The sequence below is a fragment of the Berghia stephanieae genome, chromosome 6 (assembly GCF_034508935.2).
Source record: "Berghia stephanieae isolate SIO BIC M18660-M18661 chromosome 6, UCSD_Bste_1.3, whole genome shotgun sequence".
Classification (NCBI taxonomy): domain Eukaryota; kingdom Metazoa; phylum Mollusca; class Gastropoda; order Nudibranchia; family Aeolidiidae; genus Berghia; species Berghia stephanieae.
In genome coordinates, this window is record NC_088365.1 from 48,453,082 (window position 1) to 48,478,081 (window position 25,000).

Below are 25,000 nucleotides of genomic sequence, written 5' to 3' on the forward strand. Positions count from 1 at the left end.
GCCATAACCGACTGGGACGGCGTACGGCACACAATCCAGCGAAAGTAACTCTTGCCGGCTTCAAGAACGCTGGGTTTTGTTACGGTTATCTCCCCTGTTGAGACATCCACTCTGGTTAAAAGAAAAAAATAAATAAAAGCGAGAAATATAAAAGTTGGGGTCGTTGATTTAGCACCAGGAATATGAGATTGATTCGACGTATACATATTATACAGGTCTGACACCCGAACCCAATTATGGGCCCTGTTTAACATTGTTGTAATGGACAATATTTTGCGCCATTTTATTTCGAGAATTCCACGACGACAATGAGCCATGAGCCCATAATGAATTGAGTTATCAGACCTGCAAAAAAGTGCACGTTAAATTGATTGTATTTAATTTCGATGTTTTCTGTTAAAAATTAAAACAATACACATGAACTTCTATAAAACGCAATATCCATTACCCAACGTGTACTCATTTAACACCTGGGTTTGGTGAGAAAATAGTAATATTATATTACAGAGCGTTTTTCAAGAATTCAACTTTGAAGTTAATCTTTGTATCCAATTTTGACCCTTTAAAAATGAGATTGAAACAGTAATAATAATAATAATATAATAATAATAATAATAATAATAATAATAATAATAATAATAATAATAATAATAATAATAATAATAATAATAATAAATAATATATAATAATAATAATAATAATAATAATAATAATAATAATAAAATAATAATAATAATAATAATAATAATAATAATAATAATAATAATAATATAATAATAATAATAATAATAATAATAATAATAATAATAAATAATAATAATAATAATAATAATAATAATAATAATAATAATAATAATAATAATAATAATAATAATAATTACGCGAATGGCGGTGCAACATCAAAGGACACAAACTCTTGGGATGCCGCAGAGTCAATTCCAAAATTCGCCAAAGTCAGAGTGTGAACCACAAACCCTTCATCAACTCCGTTCGGAAGCTCTAAAGAAATGAAAATAGCTCTGCCGGAAGGCGGCGTCTCCAAAGTTTGCGTCTCCAAGACGTCCAAAACGTTGACAGTGATATCTTGCGTCGCTGGTGTGAACGAAGCTTGAGATATGGTCACCGTTGCTGAGAATTTGGTCGTCGTATCGAAATCAGGGGAGATCAGTAGAGTTAGATGACCAGATTGATCGACAGATAAATAGTTAACGCCGCTGTTTGTTAATGAGAATGTCACACCTCTATTGGATTCGTAGAAGTCATCGTCTTTGTACGTGAGGGTTGTCAGAGTATGACCAGCAGGCATATGTTCTGCTAATGATAATAATAGGGAAGCAGCCTCAAAATAGGGGGCCTCGTCATTGACGTCAATAATGGTCACTTCAACAATTTTAGTTGAGTTTCTCAAATCCGTAACCGCTTGTACTTGTATCGAAAACAAACTAAAATCCTCGTAGTCGAGACCAATTTGTGTTTTGAGTAGTCCTTCACCGGAAATATCGGTTTCTACGTTAAACGCGTTTCCATGGTTACCACTGATGATGTCGTAATTAGAGACAGTTCTTCCGGGATCGACGAGTATTCGCCCTACTAAGTGTCCGGATCCGACATTCTCCGAAACAGAGAATGAGTAATCCACTGTCACAGAATCAGTTCTTACAGGGTTGATATCTATGTTCACAGTTAAAGATGTTAATTTTGAGGGATTCCCATTGTCAGCCGCTTGTAAAACAAGACTATACTCATTTTCTGCAATGGTTAGCCATGCCGCAGTCGACAACTTACCACTCATTTCGTCCAGGAGGAAAAACCCGTCGTCGTTACCAGAGAAAATATAATACGTCAAATTATCATTATCGACGTCAAGAGCGTGAAACGTAGCAACGTTTTGTCCAGGAGACACCTTCCTGTTGACAGTTATGTCAGCAACAAGTCCTGCTACGAACACGGGTGCTGTGTTCTTACCATACCCGCGTAAAGCTGTTATTTTAAGAGTCGCAGTGTCCGTCTCAGGGGGTGATCCACCATCCTCTGCTTGTATTTCTAACGTGTAGGTAACAGGGTCACAAAGTGCAGCAGTTGTAATAATTCCCGTAATGGAATCGAGCGAAAACTTTCCACCACTTGAATCAGAGATTATCGAGTAGGAAATATTCCCGTAAATACCAGTGTCCAAATCAGTAGCGTGAACGTGGAAAACTTCTGATCCTACAGGGATCATACTGTAAATTTGTACAGCGTAGTTTGTTTGAGTAAAAGAAGGAGTGTGGTTATTCTCGTCAATGATTTCAATTGTTATAGATGCCATTGAGGATTTCGCAGGAATGCCTTGGTCAAGAGCCGTGACTGTCAAAGTATAAAAATTTTGACGGAGGTAGTCTAAAGATTGAGCCACAACAATTTTTCTTATATTGGTTTCAGAATCAATTCTAAAATCATCGCTACCACTCAGCACTGTAGTAAATTCACCAAATAGTCCGTGGTCGTCATCTGTAACTGAGAATGTTCCAACTGTGTAATTTAGTTTCTCTATTTCACTCACTGTCCAATGGTAAGTAGATTTGTCAAATGTTGGAGTGAATTCATTTACATTCAAAACATCAATCGTCAAACTTACTTCGTCACGTTTTATGGTGTCTAATAAATAAATTGCAACGATTTTCAAACTGAATGAAACTTCATTTTCATAATCCAAAGATTTAACCAAAGTCAACACCCCGGAATTTTCATCGATACTGAAATGTCCCTGGCTGTTTCCTGACTTTATTTCATACTTCAAAGATCCATCAGTTTCCGAAGCGCCCAAAGCTGTTGCGTCCAAATCAACAACGTGAGTTCCTACTCGTCTTGACTCTTCAACGCCGATCGTTTCGTTTGGAGAGGCGAATCGTGGTATGGATGCTGTAGGAATAACTTTGACAAAAACAACAGTATGCGAAGAAAATGCTGGAACACCGTTATCTGTCGCTTGAACTAAAAGGCTGTAGCTCTTCACTAAATTATAATCCATTACTATGGCGGTCTTCAATTCTTTTCCGGAAAATGTAAAAGCATTTCCAGTATTTCCACCGATTATTTTTAAAGTGACGTTAGCGTTTTCACCTTCATCCGCGTCGGTGACTATTGTCTCACCAACCACCGTTCCTGCTGTTTCACCGTGTTGGATTTCCATTAGATAAATAGTTTTAGAAAATATTGGATAATTATCATTAATGTCCTTAATAGTGATATTCATGAATCCGTGAACTGTGCTTCCATTTTGATTAACTGCTGCCATTTCCAAAGAGAACGCGACAGATGGCAAGCTCTCTCTGTCTAGCATTTTTGCCAGGAATATCTTCCCAGATGTTGACGCGAGGCCAAAATAGCCTTCGTCATTGCCACCAAGAATACTAAATGTGACAGCATCGGGGATATCCGATACTGGCAAAGAAAGCTGGAAAACAACAGAACCTAATACGGCATCTTCTGAAATTTCTACCTCGTTTTTTCCTGTTACGGAAATGATCTCAGGGTCATCCTGTTGAACGTCGATAACAACGATGACAACCGTCGTTGTACCAGTCAGAGATGGACTCCCAAAATCAAAGGCTTCAAGCTCAATTACATGCATTTCTTTGCTTTCGTAATGGAGAGGTGAGACGATTCTCAACCAACCAGTTGAGTTAATGGCAAAAGTTCCATCTTCATTACCCGAAGAAATCGAGTAATCAACCTCAGCATTGTCTCCACTATCAGCGTCAGTCACAGCGAAGAGATAGACATCCGATTCCACCGGTAAATTCTCTGATATTTTAAATTGAAATACCGTCTTGCTAAATTTTGGAGCGTTGTCGTTTAAATCTAAAACTCGCAACGAAAATGTTTGCGTTGCATTCTGTCCTGAATTTGATACTGCCTCAATTGTAAATGTGTAATTTTCCTGTATATCTCTGTCAAAATCTAACGCGAAAACGATTTCCCCAGATCCTGGTTGTAGAATCAGTCGTTGTTCTTCGTTTCCAAGTATAAACTTGGACCATAAAGGAGGAAACGCGTAGCCAGGTCGTGTTTCAAATGGCGGCGTTGCCAGGGAACGGATCTCGTTGATAACGATAACTTCCGGTAAATTCTGGAAGGTCAGTTTTGTTTCGGTGAGAACGATGAAGGACACCGATGTGATTTGACCACCCCCGTCGTCCACCTCGATGGTCAAGTCGTATCGGTTTTTCAATGGAGGTGCCGTCATAATGAAGTGCCCGTTGTCCCCAACCTGGAAGAGACAATTAAAGATTGTGGAATAAAGGCACTGGGGTGTAAAAGAACACAAGTGTAAGGGTATTACGGTGGAAAGGCCTTAGGGAGTAAAGGTATTAAGGTTTAAAGGTATTAGGGCGTAGATGTTTAGGGTGTCAAGGTATTAGGGTGTAGATGTATTAGGGTGTAAAGGTATTGGGGTGTAAAGGTATTAGGGTGTAAAGGTATTTTGGTGTAAAGGTATTAGCGTTTAAAGATATTTGGGTGTAAAGGTATTAGTGTGTAAAGTGTATTAGGGTGTAAAGGTATTAGTGTGTAAAGGTATTGGGGTGTAAAGGTATTAGTGTGTAAAGGTATTTGGGTGTAAAGGTATTAGTGTGTAAAGTGTATTAGGGTGTAAAGGTATTAATGTGTAAAGGTATTGGGGTGTAAAGGTATTAGTGTGTAAAGGTATTAGTGTGTAAAGGTATTAGTGTGTAAAGTGTATTAGGGTGTAAATACATTAGGATGTAAAGACATTGGGATGTACAGGTATTAGGGTGTAATTGTATTAGGGTGTAAAGGTATTAAGTTGTTAAAGAATTGAGATTTTATATATGCGCAATATCCACTAATCGTGCCCAAAGCGCTTTACAAGGGGTCCCTGACCAACTGCAACACGTAGCATGAAGAACGAGATATGACGCCTGTTAGGCGATATTACAATTTTTTTTCTCCGACAGAGATAGCGCTGTTCTTGGCCAGGTACTCATTTTACATCTGAGTACGATGAGAGAATGTGAGTAAAGAGCCTTTTCCAAAGACTCAACTAAGCGCCGAGTGAGGTTCGAACCCAGGACCTTCGTATCCGAAAGACAGTGTCATACCACTGACATATAGCCGCATAAAGGCTCAAGAACGAACTCGAAAGCTAGTGTACAAGACGCGTCAAGTACATTTCTAAAAAGTAATAAACAAAAATGAATAGATTTTGACAGCTTCAAATAAGAAAAAAAAATACCATACAGGGAACGTTTCGGGCTCAAAACCCTTATCAAGGAATAAATTTAAAAAACCCAATAAAGACATAAATACATATACATAAATACATAAATTCCAGTAGACGACAAAGAAATTTCTTTGCGGTCGTTTTAAATGTTCCAGACTAAAGATTATATACACACCCACACACACACACACACACACACACACACACAGAGAGAGAGAGAGAAAGAGAGAGAATGAGAGAGGGAGACAGACAGCGAGAGAGAATAAGAGAGAGAGAGAGAGAGAAAGAGAGAGAAAGAGAGATAGATAGATAGATAGATAGATAGATAGATAGAGAGAGAGAGAGAAAGAGAGATAGATAGATAGATAGATAGAGAGAGAGAGAGAGAGAGCTAGATAGATAGATATATAGATGTATAGATGCATAGATAGAGATAGAGAGATAGATAGATAGATAGATAGATAGATATATAGATAGAGAGAGAGAGAGAGAGAGAGAGAGAGAGAGAGAGAGAGAGAGAGAGAGGTCAAATACACGCTGTGATATGTTCATTACACTCGTTTGGGTTTTTCTTTGTCCATATTATATCTATGAATCCGTGATTACTTTAAATGTTCCATCATTCCCTTCAGTGACGTTATACTTGAGACCCGAGGCATCCGTGTCTATGTCTGTACAGACTATAGTCAGAATGGGGGATCCAATCGTAAATGGGTATTTCAACACTTGGGTAGGGACGGATTCACATACAGCGGCCACATCATTGGCGTCCAGAATGTTGACGAGGAATGTTTGCTAAATTTAGATTTGAAAAAAGAGCATTTAAATAGTGCATTATCCACTAAACATGTTCAAAGCGCTTTACAAGTGGTCCCAAGTCAACAACAGCACTTAACATGTATGAAGAGACATGAAGCCTGTTAGGCGATATCAAATTTTTTTCCGACAGAAACAACGTTGACCGAGTTCCTTTTAATGATTTCATTATCTGGTCAAAACGTCTTACTCAACTTACATTGTCACCAGAGAGTAGAGCAGTAAAAGTAAATAATTGGAGAGAATGTACAGGTATACAGATAAAAAAAATAATTATGCCCTTCCGTCACGACATCATAAGATATCGTTGCCTAGGCATTCCACGAGGGAATATAGATAATTCATCAAACAAGATGTCTGATGTCAACAGGATTCACCCATATTGTCGAAGTGATCAAATTGGGGGGGGGGATGGGGGTCAATAATCTTGCTCAAGGAAAAAAAACGAAAGTGCCTGAATCGGGGCTCGAACTCGGGACCTTCCGGGTCAAAGTGCAATGCCTTAACCACTCGACGAGGTTAAAATATAATATATGTCTATTCCAAGGAAAGAATGAAACAACATTGTGTCCGTTACAGCGCCGCAAAGAGAGTTCTGGACGAAATGATTTGCTCATGGCAACATGGTGGTATTGGGGGTCAAACTCTGTACCTTTTGGGGGCGAAGGAATGACCATATTGATAAAAGAAAAAAAATAAAATAAAATTCCCTTTATTCATCCCATAGGATAAATTATTCTCTAGGGTCTATTCCAAGGGAAGACTGGAATAACCCAGGCGTCAGCCGCAGTGCAGCGCCGCAAATTGAGCTAGGGCGAGATGGCTTGCTCAAGGCCACACAGCGCATTGGTGAGTGATCGAACTCGGTACCTTTCGGGTACGAAGCAAAGACCGTACAGCTGAGCCACGCTGACCCCCTTATTTATTTATTTTTTTAGGGCAGCGACTTTTATATCATTTATCTCTTTTTATCTTGGTATTTATGACAGAGCTGTGTGTTATCTCTCGTCTTGTAACTTGGTCAAGGCGGTATTTTTGTGTGTGAACAGTAACCGAATGGTCGACAATGATTGCAAACTAGATCCTAAATTTTGTTCGACGGTATGGAGCTTTGAACTCACTCTATTCTAGTGTGAATGAGTACCTGGCTGCATACCGTTAGAATAGTATCAGAATGACGAACATTAACCATTGTTACAAAAAGAAAAGAGGACAGGGTGGCTCAGCGGTTCGGTCTCTGCTTCGTACCCGAAAGGTCAGGTACCGAGTTCGAAAACCCGTTGCGCTGTATGGCCTTGAGTAAGTCACTTCTCCCTGGCTCAGTTTGAGGCGCTGCACAGCGGCTAACGCCTGGGTTATAATAATAATAATAATAATAATAATAATAATAATAATAATAATAATAATAATAATAATAATAATAGATCTTTATTGTCCATAAATATGGCAATTTGTCATTTAGTTACACTTGTTATAACGTTAAATGATAACTATAACATTGAACAGATATTTCACTCCTACTTATTCTCTCTCTCTCTCTCTCTCTCTCTCTCTCTCTCTCTCTCTCTCTCTCTTTCTTTCTTTCTTTCACGCGTGCAATATACACAACATAAACATATTCATTTCATTTTCAATTCGTTACATTTTCGGCAATTCAACACCAAATATTATCATCATTATCAATTGGTCACTTAATCTAACATTAAATAAATTAATCAGTCAATCAGTCAACGTATCTATCCTTGGGTTTGCTGTACCATATGAAATATTCAACATTTTTATTGCTGATGGAACCAACGTTGATTTATACTTGTTAGTTCTACATTTAATTTGACAATACCTTCTCCCAGATGGTAAAATACTAAATTCATGGTATAAAATATGTTTTTTATTGTTGGTAATTGAGAATGCTTTCCTTTCTATTCCAGCCTTCCCTTCGAATAGACTCCTATGGAATGAATAAAGGGAATCTAGTACTACTACTCCTCCTCCTCCTCCTCCTCCTCCTCCTACTACTACTACTAATACTACTACTACTACTACTACTACTACTACTACTACTACTGCTGCTACTAAATACTACTACTACTACTACTATACTACTACTACTACTACTACTACTACTACTACTACTACTACTGTTTTGTCTTTAGTAGATGGTATGAGAAGCAAGATAGGTCTGTCTGGTTTGTGTTGTGTTGTGTGTGTGTGTGTGTGTGTGTGTGTGTGTGTAGGTGTGTGTGTGTGCTTGTGTGTGAGAATGAGTATGTTTCACCCAAAGTAATTTGTAATTTAAGCGCTGAGAGTCTGGTGTCTCGGAGTAAAAGCGCTTTATAAGTTTTCAGCATTATTATTATTATTATTATTATTATTATTATTATTATTATTATTATTATTATTATTATTATTATTATTATTATTATTATTATTATTATTATTATTATTAAAAGGAGCGTTATCATCATTATCAATTGGTCACTTAATCTAACATTAAATAAATTAATCAGTCAATCAGTCAACGTAAAAATCCTTGGGTTTGCTGTACCATATGAAATATTCAACATTTTTATTGCTGATGGAACCAACGTTGATTTATACTTGTTAGTTCTACATTTAATCTGACAAAACCTTCTCCCAGATGGTAAAATACTAAATTCATGGTATAAAATATGTTTTTTATTGTTGGTAATTGAGAATGCTTTCCTTTCTATTCCAGCCTTCCCTTCGAATAGACTCCTATGGAATGAATAAAGGGAATCTAGTACTACTCCTCCTCCTCCTCCTCCTCCTCCTACTACTACTACTACTACTACTACTACTACTGCTACTACTACTACTACTACTACTACTACTACTACTACTACTACTACTACTACTACTGTTTCGTCTTTAGTAAATGGTATGAGAAGCAAGATAGGTCTGCCTGGTTTGTGTTGTGTGTTGTGTGTGTGTGTGTGTGTGTGTGTGTGTAGGTGTGTGTGTGTGCTTGTGTGTGAGAATGAGTATGTTTCACCCAAAGTAATTTGTAATTTAAGCGCTGAGAGTCTGGTGTCTCGGAGTAAAAGCGCTTTATAAGTTTTCAGCATTATTATTATTATTATTATTATTATATTATTATTATTATTATTATTATTATTATTATTATTATTATTATTATTAAAAGGAGCGTTAGGGGCGGATTTGATAGAGCGAACTAAAGAGTATGAAGCAACAAGATTGTGCATTTTCATTCAATGTGTGTTTGTATCAAATGTCAGACATTTCTAGATATGAATTTATTACCTGGACAGACTTTCGGATGGTGGTCGAGTTGTCAATAGCCTCGATGGTCACATTGTAAGATGTCGTGGTTTCGAAATCAAGACTGTAAGCCACTCGGATGACCCCTGTGTCAATCAAAATACACATTGAAGGCAATGCACTACTACTACTACTACTACTACTACTACTACTACTACTACTACTACTACTACTACTACTACTACTACTACTGCTACTACTACTACTACAACTACTACAACTACTACTACTACTTTTACTACTACTACTACTACTACTACTACTACTACTACTACTACTACTACTACTACTACTACTACTACTACTACTACTACTACTACTACTACTACTACTACTACTACTACTACTACTATCACTAATTCTATCTCCACTTAGAGTTATATAGAAGATAGCAGTTATGTATTGAAATAAACAAATTCACCAGTACAACAATCTGCTATCAGATCGTGTATAATGATATGAGACCGACTGTTGTCTTAGATCCACACAATCAATCCCTCAATCCCTTGTTGTTATATCTAAAAGGATATATATATATATATATATATATATATATATATATATATATATATATATATATATACATATCCTTTCTTTAATAAATAAAGCATTTTGGAGAACATTGTGCTTATTTGAGTCAATAAAAAAATTGATACGGCACACAACTCTAATGAAAGATTTGAAAATTAGAACTGTATTTTTTACAGATAGATAAACAGATAACTTGATTTCCTTTTATATTTTAAAGTCAGTTTGAAAGTTCGTTGAGTCAAACAGATATCATAAAATATGTACCGACGACACTAATAGACCCTCATAATCAACTAATTTTGACACTGTAAAAAGTTGTCAATTCGCGTCATCTATTTATGACATCAAGTATTATTATTACTTCCGTTGTGTTGTTGATTTATCGGTGATCAGTGTTGTTATGTAGTAGTAGTAGTATTCTATTTGCGTGTATGTATGTGTGTGTGTGTGTGCGTGTGTGTGTGTTTGTGTGCGTGTGTTGTGTGTGGTGTATACATTTGTGTGTGGGTGTTGTCATTTTTCAGTAAATCGTGGCATTCATAGTGATATTATTCACTTGATCACATGAAGGTATTTCAGTCGCCATTTTGATTCTTTTTTTTACTATTAGGGTTAGTAAAGGGGAGACATTCCGAAAGCTCCTACATTCCCAGTATTATTTAAATTTGTATTTTCACCGTTGATATTTTGTCAGGCATTTATTTATTCAATTTGTCATTATATAGAAGTATTTTAAAAACTCTAGAACAAACCTTGATAGATTTGTGAAAGTTTAAAATTTCCTAATTTGACCATTGTTTTGATTTTCGGCCGTCATTTTGATTTGTTAAGTATTGAAAGGTAGTGCAAAGCAGTCCGAGAGTTGTTTTATTCAATTTGTCATCATTTTTTCTATTAGGGTTAGCTCGCGATCGGAGGATATTTTTTTCTATTAGGGTTAGTCATAAGTCTTAGTAAAGATGCTAGGATGTTTGTTTTTCCATAAGTTAAGTAAAGGGGAGACATTCCGAAAGCTCATACATCCCGAGTATTCTTTAAATTTGTATTTTTACCGTTGATATTTTGTCAGGCGTTTATTTATTCAATTTGTCATCATTTTTTTCTATTAGGGTTAGCTCGAGATCGGATGATTTTATTTCCTATTAGGGTTAGTCATAAGTCTTATTAAATTGCTAGGGTGTTTGTTTTTCCTATTAGGGTTAATTAAAGGTACTAGGTTTAATTTTTTCTTGGGGTTAGTTGAGGGAATATATTATTAAATATATTATTGGGCCACACAGAAAAATCAACCTAAGATATACCAAATTACACAGACAACGTTGTTTACCAATCTGCCCTCATTAAATGATGGTGAGTACAGTATCGAATGAAAATAGTTCTTTCCCCGCGAAATTGCGGGCTTTTTACTAGTATATATATATATATATATATATATATATATATATATATATATATATATATATATATATTAATATTTACCACAATGTTGGATATATTTTTATCTTTTGGTACTTTGTGGATATTTTATCTCCACCATCAAGACGCCGGAACTTTTACCTTTGACTGTGCAATCCTCAACGCATCAAGGATCAAACCTGAGCCCGCTGTCGAAGAAATATACAATTGACCCCTTCCCAACTACTTGGAAGTGGAACCTTACAAACCTGAGCCCGTTGTCGGAGGAATATAGATTCCACGCCTTTCAACTGCCTAGAAACGTAACCTTCCAAACCTGATATTATTACATCATCATAAGTTACGTAATATTCTCATTTCTATTTGTAACTGCCACAATCACTATTCATCTCTTTTAATTAAATTTCGTCTTTCTTTTTATTTTATCTTAAACAAATCGTTAATTGTTTTTCATTTAAAGTTACTAGTAAATTCTGGAGCCTTATTCTACATATCTTTATACATAGTCGAGTAGCTCTTTACTCACTTGAGACCATGACAATATACATATATTATTATTTACCACAATGTTGGAGTCAGTCTACATCGATGTTTTAGGCCTAATCAGCCATCGTCAGGACTGTGTGTTACCTGAGTTTGGTTTGTTGTCTGTTGTTGTTTGTTGAAGTGGTTTCTTGAGATAGTAGTAGTAGTACATTGCTACATGTCGAGCACTATCCGTACCATATTTGTATCAAACACGATTCAATATATATATATATATATATATATATATATATATATATATATATATATGTATATATATATAAATTATATATTTATATATATATATATATATATATATATATATTTATTCTTTTTTTTGTCTTTGTTTTTTTAAATTATTATTATTATTATTATATTATTATTATTATTATTATTATCATTTTTTAATTAAATAATTTTTTTATGCCCTTCCGCCGCGACATCATAAGCTATCGTCGCCTAGACATTCCACGAAGGCATATCGATAATTCATCAAACAAGATGTCTGATGTCAACTTGAATACACCCATATTGTCCAAATTGAGGGTTAATAACCTTGCCCAAGGAAAAAAAAAATGCCTGAAGCGGAGTTCGAACTCGGGATCTTCCAGGTCACAGTGCAATGCCTTAACCACTCAGCCACACAAATATAATGAAATAAAGACAGAAAATGAACGAAAGCAAAGATCCTACCTGTCCCAGGGTCAATGAGAAAGGGAATTCCTTCATTGACCACTCGATAGCCAATCAGTCCATCCAACCCCTCATCACCGTCTATGGTACTGACCGTAAACACAGAACTGCCTGTAGATTAATAGAAGAGAACACTCGAAATATCTTATCTTTATTAAATATTCTAAACAAAAAGTGACTCACATCCCAAAAACGAAATTTGTTCAGGAATTTTTCGAGACTTTAAATTGATTTTGTACACAGAGACATAAACATAAACATAATAATAATAATAATAATAATAATAATAATAATAATAATAATAATAATAATAATAATGATTATAATAATGATGATGATGATGATGATGATGATGGTGATGATGATGATGATGATGATGATGATGGTGGTGGTGGTGTGATGATATGATGATGATGATGATGATGATGATGATGATGATAATAATAATATTATTATATATATTATCGTATCATTACTATTATCATCATCATCATCATCATCATCATCATCATCATCATCATCATCATCAGAATGTCCATTCTACTTTTAGAAACAAATAGCTCTAGCGAGTTAGCTTGTATATCACTGTATTTTAGTCGTTGTTTCCAAGACATAATTTGTCTCACCTGGAGCGAGATCCTCACTGACATCAAAGGTGAAAGGTGCCACAAAGACAGGTGGGAATTCATTCTCTGGTAAGACCGACACCTGTCAGATATATATCATAGTAAAAGTGATACCAGCACAAAGCAAGGAGAAACTATGTAAACTTAATATATATATATATATATAAAAGAGCTTTTATATAGCGCAATATCACTAAACGTCTCAAAGCGCTTAACAAGGGTCCTGCTAACAATATATATATATATATATATATATATATATGAGCTTTTATATAGCGCAATATCCACTAAACGTGCTCAAAGCGCTTTACAAGGGGTCCCTGGCCAACAGCAACATTTAACATGTAGGACGGAACATGACGCCTGTTAGGCGATATTACAAATTTTTTTTCGGACAGAGACAACGCTGTTAACGACCAGGTACTCATTTTACACCTGAGTGTCTGTGAGAGAATATAAGTAAAGAACCTTCTCGAATGATTCAACTATACGCCGAGCGAGGATCGAACCCAGGACTTTCCGATCCGAAAGCGAGTGTCATACCTCTAAACCACAAAGCCGCACTATATATGATATTATATCAATACTAAACGAATAAACAGATCAACAACAACAACAACAACAACAACAGCAGCAACAAACATTGTGCGGCTATGTGGTCTAGTGTTATGACACTCGCTTTCGGATCGGAAGGTCCTGGGTTCGAGACTCGCTCGGCGCATAGTGGAGTCCTTGGAAAAGACTCTTTACTCACATTCTCTCATCGTACTCAGTTGTAAAATGAGTACCTGGCCGTTAACAGCGCTGTCTTTATCCGAAAAATTGTAATATCGCCTAAAAGGCGTCATGTCCCGTCCTACATGTTAAAAGTTTCTGTTGACCAGGGACCCCGTGTAAAACGCTTTGAGCACATTTAGTGGATATTGCGCTGTATAAAAGCTAAATGTTTTTTGCTTTTTTTTAAAAGCTCAACAAACAACAACATTAAAGCAACAAATAAAACAGGCAATACCTGTACAAAAACGGAGCTAGACGTTGCTGGGATTCCCCCATCTTTGGCGACTACCGTCACAAGATACGATTTCTCTACCTCATAGTCTGCCTGATCTTGAAGACTTAGAAGACCAGTGACGTTGTCAATGTGGAATATGCTATTTCCTGGGAACACAGAATGAATATATTCTTTTTTTAAATGGAAAAAGAAAATAAATTGAGCTTTTAAATAGCGCAATATCCACTAAACGTGCTGAAAACGCTTTTACAAGGGGTCCCTGGCCAACAGCAACATTTAACATTTAGGATGGGACATAACGCCTGTTACGAGATATTACAATTTTTTTCGGACAAAGACAACGCTGTGACGGCCAGGTACTCATTTTACACATGAGTACGGTGAGAGAATATGAGTAAAGAGCTTTCTCCAAGAACTCAACTAAGCGCCGATCGAGGCTCGAACCCAGGACCTTCCGATCCGAAAGCGAGTGCCATACCACTAGACTACATAGCCGCACAAAAAATTGAGCTTTTATGTAGCGCAATATCCACTAAGCGTGCTCAAAGCGCTTTAATCAGTTAATTGTTTAAATCAAACAGGATTTCTATGAACTCCATATCAAATAATCAAGTCCAGGAAACGTCTTCTATATTAATTGTTACTATTTTATTTTGTTTGTTTGTTTCTTTCTTTCTGGCGAAGAACCATGGAAAAAGAAATAAAGTAAGCAGGCCTATCCTGGGATACATCGTAGCCATCGTAAAGTTATACCCTGACACTGACTCTAGAGGGTTCTAGTGTCAGTCTCTAATATGTTAACGACGGCTACGGATACATCCACCGCAGAAGCAGCCGACCCCCAAAAATGGAGATGTCTGGTGAATGCCCCTATAATGTGCCTCAAGCTCCGACATGGATTAAGTAAATAAGTAATTTTATTTTGTTTCCAGAAAAAATGATTTGCTTGTGTTATATATCATATTAGCCCACATGGTCAAGTAAGGGTTAAATATTTATTAATTCACTTACATATCTATTTATTTTTCTGTTTATGTATTAATTAATTAATTAATTAATTAATTAATTAATTAATTTATTTATTTATTTATTTATTTATTTACTATATATATTTACTTATCTATCTTATTTATCTATTTTATTATTTTTGGTAGTTTCTTTTGATTAATGATTGATTTTACCTTGGAAATTGATTGGAAATTATCTGTAAATGCATGTTTTAGTGCGCTATAATGTGCTCTGTGCGGCTATGTTGTCTTGTGGAATGACACTCGCTTTTGGATCGGACGGTCCTGGGTTCGAGCCTCGCTCGGCGCATAGTTGAGTCCTTGGAAAAGGCTCTTTACTCACATTCTCTAACAGTATTCAGGAGTAAAATGAGTCAACATCGTTGTCTTTGTCGAGAAAAATTGTAATATCGCCTAACAGGCGTCATGTCTCGTCCTACATGTTAAGTGATTTGAGCACGTTTTGTGGATATTGCGATATCTACAAACTCAATTCTTATTCTTCTTATAATGGCAATTGCCTAAGTTAAACCTTTGAATGAAGGAATTAATGTTTTTAAACATGGAGTGAATTCAAAGTGACGGAAAGACCATAATATTAATTCAAACCTCTTGGTTAGCTCTGAGGTTCGATCCCCAGTGGAAGCAGGTTGGTACTTTTTTGTGAGGTATCTTCTTTCTTATATTTTCCTCAGTGTCTGGCACTGTTTTCATACTTCAGCGAAATATGCTTCACCAGTCATGATGTCACTTCCCTCGTAATGACGCATGGTAACTTAATAATTGGCTTTAAACTATCGGAACATTGGTGGACGCCCTTATGAAATATTTCTCCGACGAGCATAAAAGCGTATCCAGAGGAAAAAAAAAACAATATAAATATGATCATGTTTTGACTTTTATACATTCTGATCACAAGATATATGCAAAGTTCTAGCCAGCATGAAGAATAAAAAAGTACCGATTTTCTTTGTTTAGAACCACGATGGCCGCCGTTCCTGGGCGACGTGACATGAAATTATTGAATCCAATTGGCGTTCCTCATCTCTTTGTTATTGTATTTTAGACAGCCATTTTGGTGATAAATTCTCACAAAAAAAAAACATTATGCCAATCAGACTATAAAAGATCAAGGTTACGCACAGTTTTTTTGTGTTGGTGTTGGTCTGATATATCCGGCTAGTGGATGTTGTGAGTATTTTAGCTAAACGATGCCATTTATGAAAAGCGAGTATTTTTCTTACCTTCGATGGTATACGAGACTTCTCCATCTGGACCGTCGTCCAGGTCAGTAGCATTGATGATGGCCAAGCTAACATTCCCCGGACTGGATTCGTTAATATGGAGTTCATAGAAATCCTGTTTGATTTTTTAAAAAATTGATTGATTTAGTTATGTGCTATTACGTTACAAATACTTCGGGGAGATAAGTTTAAAACGTATATTGAATAATATAATTCGTCTATAAGGGAAAGAAAGTACCGACATGCACGTATTTTGGGGTCTGATAACCCAATACATTATGGCTTTATTGTTATAATGGACATATAATGTAAATGTTGCTACTCGAGCTCGAAGAAAAAAAATATTAATGTGAAATTGAATGCAATTAAATTACAAAAACAGATCAAATGAACGTGTCGGGTTTCCCCTTTATCAACAAAACAGGATGAATGAAACACCACAGATGAATGAGATAATGTGGTAGTGACGTAGTTAATATGAAAAAACATATTTTTCATTATTAGTTAATGGACACATAAAAACATGACGCAAAATATTGTCCATTACAACAATGTTAAACTACGCCCATACCTGCGTTCGTATACGTCGGAAAATACCGTATTTCAAAGAACTGTGCAATTTAGAAAAACTTAAAGCGTGTGGTAAACCATTATAATTTCATTCATTGTTTTATGCGCTTAACAGGAAGCTTACGAACATATTTAAGTTGATTTTGAAATGATTTGTATTTTGTATTTTAAAAATGTAGTCCTTCAGAGCCATTAGGCCCATGTAACCGGAGTTTATCCCCGTTTCTATAGCATGAAACGGACAATAGAAATTGCTTGCTATCCTTTGGATAGGACACTAGTATATCGTAAAGTATTTTCCGCCAGATCTCACAGATCCAGCTACCCAATCACTGTTGGATGGATAGGGGAGTCAGAAAAAAATCTCGATTGTACCCGGGATCGATCTCGGTCCTTTTTGCGTGTGAAGCGAGTGCTCTACCAGCTGAGCTATCTGGACCCCCTACAACTTACAAATTGTAGTTACACGCGTACAAGCAAAAATGTATTCGGTGGTTAAACTCTTATAATATTATGATACAAATCAAAATATCACAATCAATCTGAGATAATTTGATATTTCAGGGTTTGACCGAAATGTTACAGTGTGTGCAGAAAGGCAATCCATGCCAAGATGGGAATATTTCAAACGGAACTGGGTATTTCTTACAGGTGAATGGTATGGAATTAGTAGTAATACCTTCAAATATCTAAACACTATGTTAACATTTTTAACGGTTTGTAAATGTTGACAAGTAAAATGCATGACATCTGAAACAATGTTGAATCATGATAATTTACCAGAGATTTATATATGATTATTATCGTGGTTGCTTTCATGATTATTGTTGTCATTAATATTTCATTGCACTATGAACTTTGTACATTTATGATTCATTCAATCATGACCAATTTTCAATTACCAGTAATATATGATGTTAATTATTCTCGATTTTACATTGCCGTATTGCATGATATATGTCTTGTGAATTATACAATGCAAGCTATATGAGATTGTGTAATTATAAACTATTGTATAAGGCATTTAAAGGAGAATTCCTATATTCAGCTATAGTAAGTTAACTCTTTCCTTACCGATGACTTTCAGCATTTTCCCAAAATGGCAGGCTTACGCAGCAGAATTTTTTAAAACTTAATCAATCTCTCTACAAAACAACTTTATCTTCTTATTAATCAAACAAGGATCAGTCTTCAAAGTTTGTGATGTACCTACAAAATAAATCTGAATAAGGAAAATGTATATTGTTTCGTAACAAATGTGACGATTTCGATGCAGGTGGTAAGGAGAAGGTTAAGATAAGATGACGATCCGGAGTTTACATATTAGAGTAAAGAGATTTCATGCGTTTTACAATATTATATTACACCACTATTGAACTCTTTACCTGGTCGAATGTGGGAATGCCATCGTTGACGTCATCGACTGTGATGGTCACGTGAACCACAACTCTCTCAGCAAATCGATCAGACGAATAGGCGTAAACGTCACAATCTATTTGTTGATTCATCTCCCAGTCCACGTTTCCTTTTACCACGATGGATCCTGGAAGAGAATTGATTGATTATAACATGAGATGGCTTATTCAAATTAAAACAAAAATAACTTGAGCTTTTATATAGGGCAATATCCACTAAGCTTGCTCAAAGCACTTTAAAAGGGGTCTGAAGGTCATGGGTTCGAGCCTCGTGCTCGGCGCATAGTTGAGTCCTTGGAAACGACTCTTTACTCACATTACCTCATCATACTCAGGTGTAAAATGAGTATCTGTCCGTTGACAGCGTTGTCTTTGTCCGAAAAAAATGTAATATCGCCTAATAGGCGTTACGTTCCGTCCTACATGTTAAATGTTGCTGTTGACCAGGGACCCCTTGTAAAGCGCTTTGAGCACATTTAGTGGATATTGCACTATATAAAGGCTCAATTTTAAGCTAAATTTTTACAAGGGGTCCCTGACCAACAGCAACACGTAAAATGTAGAACGGGACATGACGCCTGTTAGGCGATATTACAAATTTTTTTCCGGACAGAGACAACACTGTTAACGGCCAGGTACTCATTTTCACCTGCTTACGGTGAGAGAATGTCAGTAAAAAGCCTTATCCAAGGCCTTAACCATGAGCCGAGTGACCATGACCTTCCGATTCGAAAGCTAGTGTCATATCACTAGATTACATAGCCGCACAAAAATAAAGAGGTGCCTGACCTTAAGCAGTCAGCTGCTGTACTTTGGAAATATTAAATATTTAGACATTTGGCCAGAAAACCCGTCCTTCATATATCGGTCGGTTTCAATGCACCCCCATCTTGGCTCCAAAAAATGAACCACGTCACGTCAACCTCATTCATTTCATTGTTGAATATACCGTTCACCTCGGATCCAAGTAAACGTCCCAAAAGCAAGTTAAAAGTTAAAAGCGGTAACAAAGAAACAACATTCATTAAAATAAACTATGTGAAACTGTAACCGTATATTATTATAGTCTGTTCGAGAGAATATTATATTGAGAACTAATCCCCTCTCTGGCGATCTATAAACAATAACAAAGAGCTGAATGGCGTCATTGTTAAATGGGTACAGTCGACGCCGAATTGAAGGATATGCCTCAGGAATAGAGTTAAGCCGACGTGTTCATATATGCAGGTCTGACATTTGGACCCACTTATGGGCCTAATTTAATATTGTTGTAATGGACAATATCTTTTGAGATTTCCATTACAACAATGAGCCCATAAGGAATTGAGTTATCAGACCTGCAAATAAGTACACGTCGAGCTAAGCGTTAACAAAGAAAAACAGTCATTCCATACCGCTGAAGGGGTCCACGTTGATCCAATCGGGAACAGGTGTTGTTTCTAGCCCGAAGTGGACCTTTGAAGCATCTGTGTTGGGCGCATCGCCGTCAGTGGCTGTTATCACAAGAACTGTGGTTCCAAGCGGACTGTTTTCAGGGACATCTGATGATATAATATGAAACATGGACATAACTAAACTTGAGCTTTTATATAGAGCAATATCCACTAAATGTGCTTGAAGAGCTTTACAAAGGGTCCCTGATCAACAGCAACGCGGAACATATAGAACGACACATGAAGCCTGTTAAGGCGATATTACATTTTAAAAAAAAATAACGTGACAGGTTTTGATCGGGTTTTTTGTTTTATTTTTTTTTTATGTTGCAGTTTTAAGATATCAAAAGGTGTGACCATGAAAGAGCCAAAGAAAAGAGAAACAAAAATTAAATGACAAAAATTATTTATCCTAAGATTCAACATTGCTCTACTTGGAATCAGACCTTAGACATTTGATAACCAGTCCGGAATACTTTGTTTACACGTTTACTCGATGGTTAGGAGGATTTTATGCCGTGATCTCCTTTTCCGAACAAACAAACAAACAGTACTTAATGAAAAGGACAAAGATAATCCCAGTTGCATATATAAATATATGTATTTGGAAACTGCAGAATAGATAGAATTTAAAATTTTAAATGTTGAGGTGAGATAATATTGCCATAAATTATTATTATTATTATTATTAGTATTATAGTATTAGTTATTATTATTATTATTATATTATTATTATTATTATTATTATTATTATTATTATTATTGTTATTATTATTATTATTATTATTATTATTATTATTATTATTATTATTATTATTATTATTATTATTATTATTATTATTATCATCATTTTATTTTTTATTATTTGATTTTTAATACAGTGCTGTAGTGATTGTTAATCCAGAGGCCATTAATTTGGCTAGTGATTTTGGTCTAATTCTAGTAACAGCACGTAAAGGTCTTTGTCATTAGCATTCTGATGTGCTGTAAAGTATGTTTTCTATCCGTGGAGGGGGAAGGAAGACATTTGATGAGGGTTTGCTATATTGCCAGGTAAAGCAGAAAGACAAATATAAAACGCAAAGATTCCTGCCGGTCTCAATTTCTGGCAGAAAATTTGTTTCTCTAACTGCTCTTCTAACCATAGCTGTTTGAATTGTTAAGTCCGGTAGAAAGTACTTTGGACTCGCATTCCATCCAATGGTTATAATGAGTAATAATTATTGTAACTGCAAGGGCATACTCAGGCTCAATGGAGTATACGGGTCTGAAAAACTACCTTATCTATCTATCTATCTATCTATCTATCTATCTATCTATCTATCTATCTATCTATCTATCTATCTATCGATCTATCTATCTATTTATTTATCTGTGTATTTATCTATACGTCTGTATATCGATCATTTGATCTATTTTACTATCTTATTCATCTATCTATCATTCTATCTATCTATCTATCTATCTATCTATCTATCTATCTATCTATCTATCTATCTATCTATCTATCTATCTCTGAGAATCAAAGTATAAACCACTTCTTTTCCTACAAGTTGCGAAGCGTTGAAGCTTCTTTTAATGACAAGCGGGGGGAAATAAGGGGAAGAGGATGAAGACGAGAGGGAAAAGAAACAGCAAAGAAGAAGAAGAAGAAGAAGAAGAAGAGAAAAGGAAAAAAAAGGAACAGAAAGAGAACTGGAGAGAGAAGGCGTTATGAAACTTACTTCCGGTGTATCCTCCAGGCTGAGAGAAAACTGGCTTCAAGTCATCAATGTCCGCCAATGACAGAATGACCTTGGCCATGGAAAATAACTGCGGCGAACCTCTGTCCTTGACCTTCACGTCGATCTCAAACGTTCCCTTCTCGGTGTCGTAGTCGACTTCGCGTTTAAGTGTGGCTTCCCCGGTATTCGAAACTTGAATCACGTCAGTGTCACCTTTTTATAGAAATATTATTTTTTCAATTTAAATAAGACAAAACATAAAGATTTATCTAACTTTTTTTCACTAATCGTTTAGTAGTTCCCATTATTATCAAAAGAGCTACGTGTTTAATTGTGTAAATAGGCCAAGGATTAATTTGTCAATATTACAAAAAAACTGAAAGTAAATAAAGCAACAATGAGAAGCGTTTTGGGCACGTTTAGTGGATATTGCGTTATCTATATAAAAAAGTTCATTTCTTTCTTTCTCTTCTGGCTAAGCTTAAGCCTTTTGCTGTGCTGCTCGTGCGTAACTAAAATTTAGGGTGTCAGAATGACTCAGTAAAGATGTTCAAAATAAAGGAGAATAAAATTGACTCATAATTTAATGTTTGACTTACTGACTTTCGCTTCCTAATCATCCGATCGGGACGCCTCGGCTGCCTTTTAAATCATCAGTGTCATTTCCTTCCACTACGGTATCTAATATTTAAGTAGGTAGGTAAATAACTTTTACTCTTTCTATTTTTTCACACCTGTCACACTCGTACTAACCTCCGACAATTTCATAATCAATTTTCCCGCCGTCTCCTGTGTCTGGATCTCTACATTCTAGAGTGGCGATTGAAGAGCCTGCAGGAGCATCTTCCTTGAGAGAACCAATAACGTTCGGGGCCCGACAGCTCTGGGAATGAGACAAAAACCAAGATGACTCAAACTAAAAAGTTCACTTTGGTCTTCAGGCATCAAAGGAAGTCAGTGCTTCAGAGTCATTAGGCACACGGAGCCGGAGTTGATTCCGCTTTCTACAGCTTGAAACGGACAATAACAATATCTTGCTACCCTTTGGATAGGACGCTAGTCTATCGCAACGTACTTTCCGCCAGATCAAACAAACCCTGCTACCCAATCACTGCTGGTGGACAGGGGGATCAGAATAAAATTATCTCGATCGATTACGGTCCCTTTGCGTGTGAAGAGTGCTCTACTGATCTATCTGGTCTTCAAGCATATAACTCAATATATATATATATATATATATATATATATATATATATATATATATATTCAATTAATGTTTTTAATAAGCGTACAATACATTTTGTGTAAATTGACATTCACAGTCACAATAGGATTCAATAGTATGATGTCACATACGCCCAGCAACCAATAGCTTGGTTCTCAACAAGGAAAATCGGTACTTCTTATTAATTCTTCATGCAGGCTAGAACTTTTTCACATGTCTTGTGATCAGAATGTATAAAAGTCAAACCATGATCAGACTTATAATGTTTTTCTCCTCTGGATACATTTTTATGCTCGTTGGAGACGTATTTGGTAAGGGCGTCCGCCATTGTTCCGATAGTTTAGAACCAGTTTACTAAATTACTATGCGTCATTACGCAGGAAGTGACGTCACGACTGTTGAATCCTATAGTGTCCTGCTCTGGAAAAACAAACAAACCAAGTAGATTTAACATTTTGGCCAGAAAACAGGCCCTTATAATATTGATTGACTACAATGACATCATCTTGGCAAAAGCTCTCATACCCAAGACCTCCAAAGACTCTCAAACCTGAGACTTCACAAAGTCCCAGGTTTAAGAGTTTTTGCCAAGATCAGGGTCATTTTAATCGATCGATATTTGAAAGACGAGTTTTCTGGCAAATATTTTAGATTCTGTTTTTCCGGAGTATGGGACAATAAACCAATAGGAAAGAAAAGATCTACATCAAACCCTCTACTCTTTTGGTTTCTAATTCCTCGGGAGTGTGTATGTAAAAAATCCTTCGGAGTAAGAAGAATGAATAGGTTACATAAAGGTGGTATAACTATTTCAGTAGCAGGATATGTAGGCAGATTCTTAGGGGTGTAAAAAGAGCGAGGATGGATGATCTTTATTGACGACTAGCATATATAATTAGACTTGAAAAAAAGATACCATCACTTTGACACCAGAAGATGAATTACACAAGGTGTGTATCCAGTCTTTCGGAAGAGTGGTAATACACTTCCAATGAAATAGGAACCAGTTTAATGACATATATCACGCTTTTCTTCCCTAATAGCGGTCTACAAACAGTAGTGAGGAGACAAGTGACGTCAATTCATTCATTCTATAGCTTTCTATAGATAGTGTGCGCTTGGCTAAGAAGCTCACAAAATTGCCATCCGGAAGTATAAAGGACCAACACACAAAACTATGTATAACCTTAACCGTTTATAGTCTGGTTAATACAGTTTAGAGAGAATTACTCATAAACCCGGATGATAAAAAAAATAACAAAGACTCGAGTGACGTCACTTTCATTTTATCTATGATTTTACAAACCGGGCTGTTATCATTGACGTCCAGAATGGTGACGAATATCGACTTTGATTCAGACAGTGGTGGGGTTCCTCGATCGGACACCTTAGCCGTGAGCGTGTAGGACTTTTTGGTCTCATAGTCAAGAGACTGGACGAGATACATATTCCCCATCGCTGCGTCGACGGAGAACTTGAAATCTGTGTGGTCAACTGAGAAAGGAAGGGAGATGTTATTGTTGTTGTTGTTGTTGTTGTTGTTGTGGTGGTGGTCGTAGTAGTAGTAGTAGTAGTAGTAGTAGTAGTAGTAGTAGTAGTAGTAGTAGTAGTAGTAGTAGTAGTAGTAGTAGTAGTAGTAGTAGTAGTAGTAGTAGTAGTAGTAGTAGTAGTAGTAGTAGTAGTTTTGATAGTAGTAGAAGCAGTGGTAGTAGTTTCTTATGGTTACACCTCCAAGTGAACCGTTTCACTCCAGTCCAGGTATTTTTGTCCTCCTTGATGGACGGTATCATAGCCCCCTGGCACGGCTGTGGACGGGCAGTGCAGGACCAAGTGGTCCATATCTTGTTTGGCACCACCACATGCTGTGCACTTGGGCGAATCTCGGTAGCCCCAGCGGTACAGGTTTGTCGCTGTCCTGCCGTGTCGGGATCTGATCCTGTTTGCATGTACCCACTGCTTTCTTGTCAGCTCGTGGAATCCCGGCAGTGGTTGGATAGAGGGGTCGTTGATTATTGCGCTACCCTTTGGCGGGCAGTCAGTCCATTCCTTTCTCCAGGTCTCGGCGATATCGAAATCTTCTAATTTTGAGCCATAAAAAGGTTTCCTTGATTTAAGGCGTGAGGTTTTCGGTGCCATTTCCGTGAGTGTTTTTTGAGTGTTGTGTATGAGATGTTGTCAAGGCGCTCATGTTGTTTTTGTGTTGCTTCTTCTCTACGGAGGTGAGGGGGAGCAATGCCGC

The 25,000-nt window shown here is 36.4% G+C and overlaps 1 protein-coding gene across 1 annotated transcript in view; it reads right to left on the minus strand.

Annotated features, from left to right (window-relative positions):
- LOC144975166 (protocadherin Fat 4-like) overlaps positions 1-25,000 on the minus strand; it is a 40,303-nt gene that overhangs the window by 8,302 nt on the left and 7,001 nt on the right. Inside the window, exons 4-16 of the mRNA XM_078918960.1 lie at positions 24,068-24,255; positions 22,290-22,419; positions 21,537-21,749; positions 19,774-19,920; positions 18,350-18,507; positions 16,395-16,509; positions 14,144-14,289; positions 13,132-13,213; positions 12,506-12,616; positions 9,323-9,426; positions 5,831-6,019; positions 882-4,252; positions 1-111 (exon numbers count right to left, since the gene is read on the minus strand). The exon at positions 1-111 is cut by the window's left edge and continues 87 nt beyond it. Of these exons, the coding sequence (XP_078775086.1) occupies positions 1-111; positions 882-4,252; positions 5,831-6,019; positions 9,323-9,426; positions 12,506-12,616; positions 13,132-13,213; positions 14,144-14,289; positions 16,395-16,509; positions 18,350-18,507; positions 19,774-19,920; positions 21,537-21,749; positions 22,290-22,419; positions 24,068-24,255 (5,065 nt within the window). The remainder of the gene's footprint in view (positions 112-881; positions 4,253-5,830; positions 6,020-9,322; positions 9,427-12,505; positions 12,617-13,131; positions 13,214-14,143; positions 14,290-16,394; positions 16,510-18,349; positions 18,508-19,773; positions 19,921-21,536; positions 21,750-22,289; positions 22,420-24,067; positions 24,256-25,000) is intronic.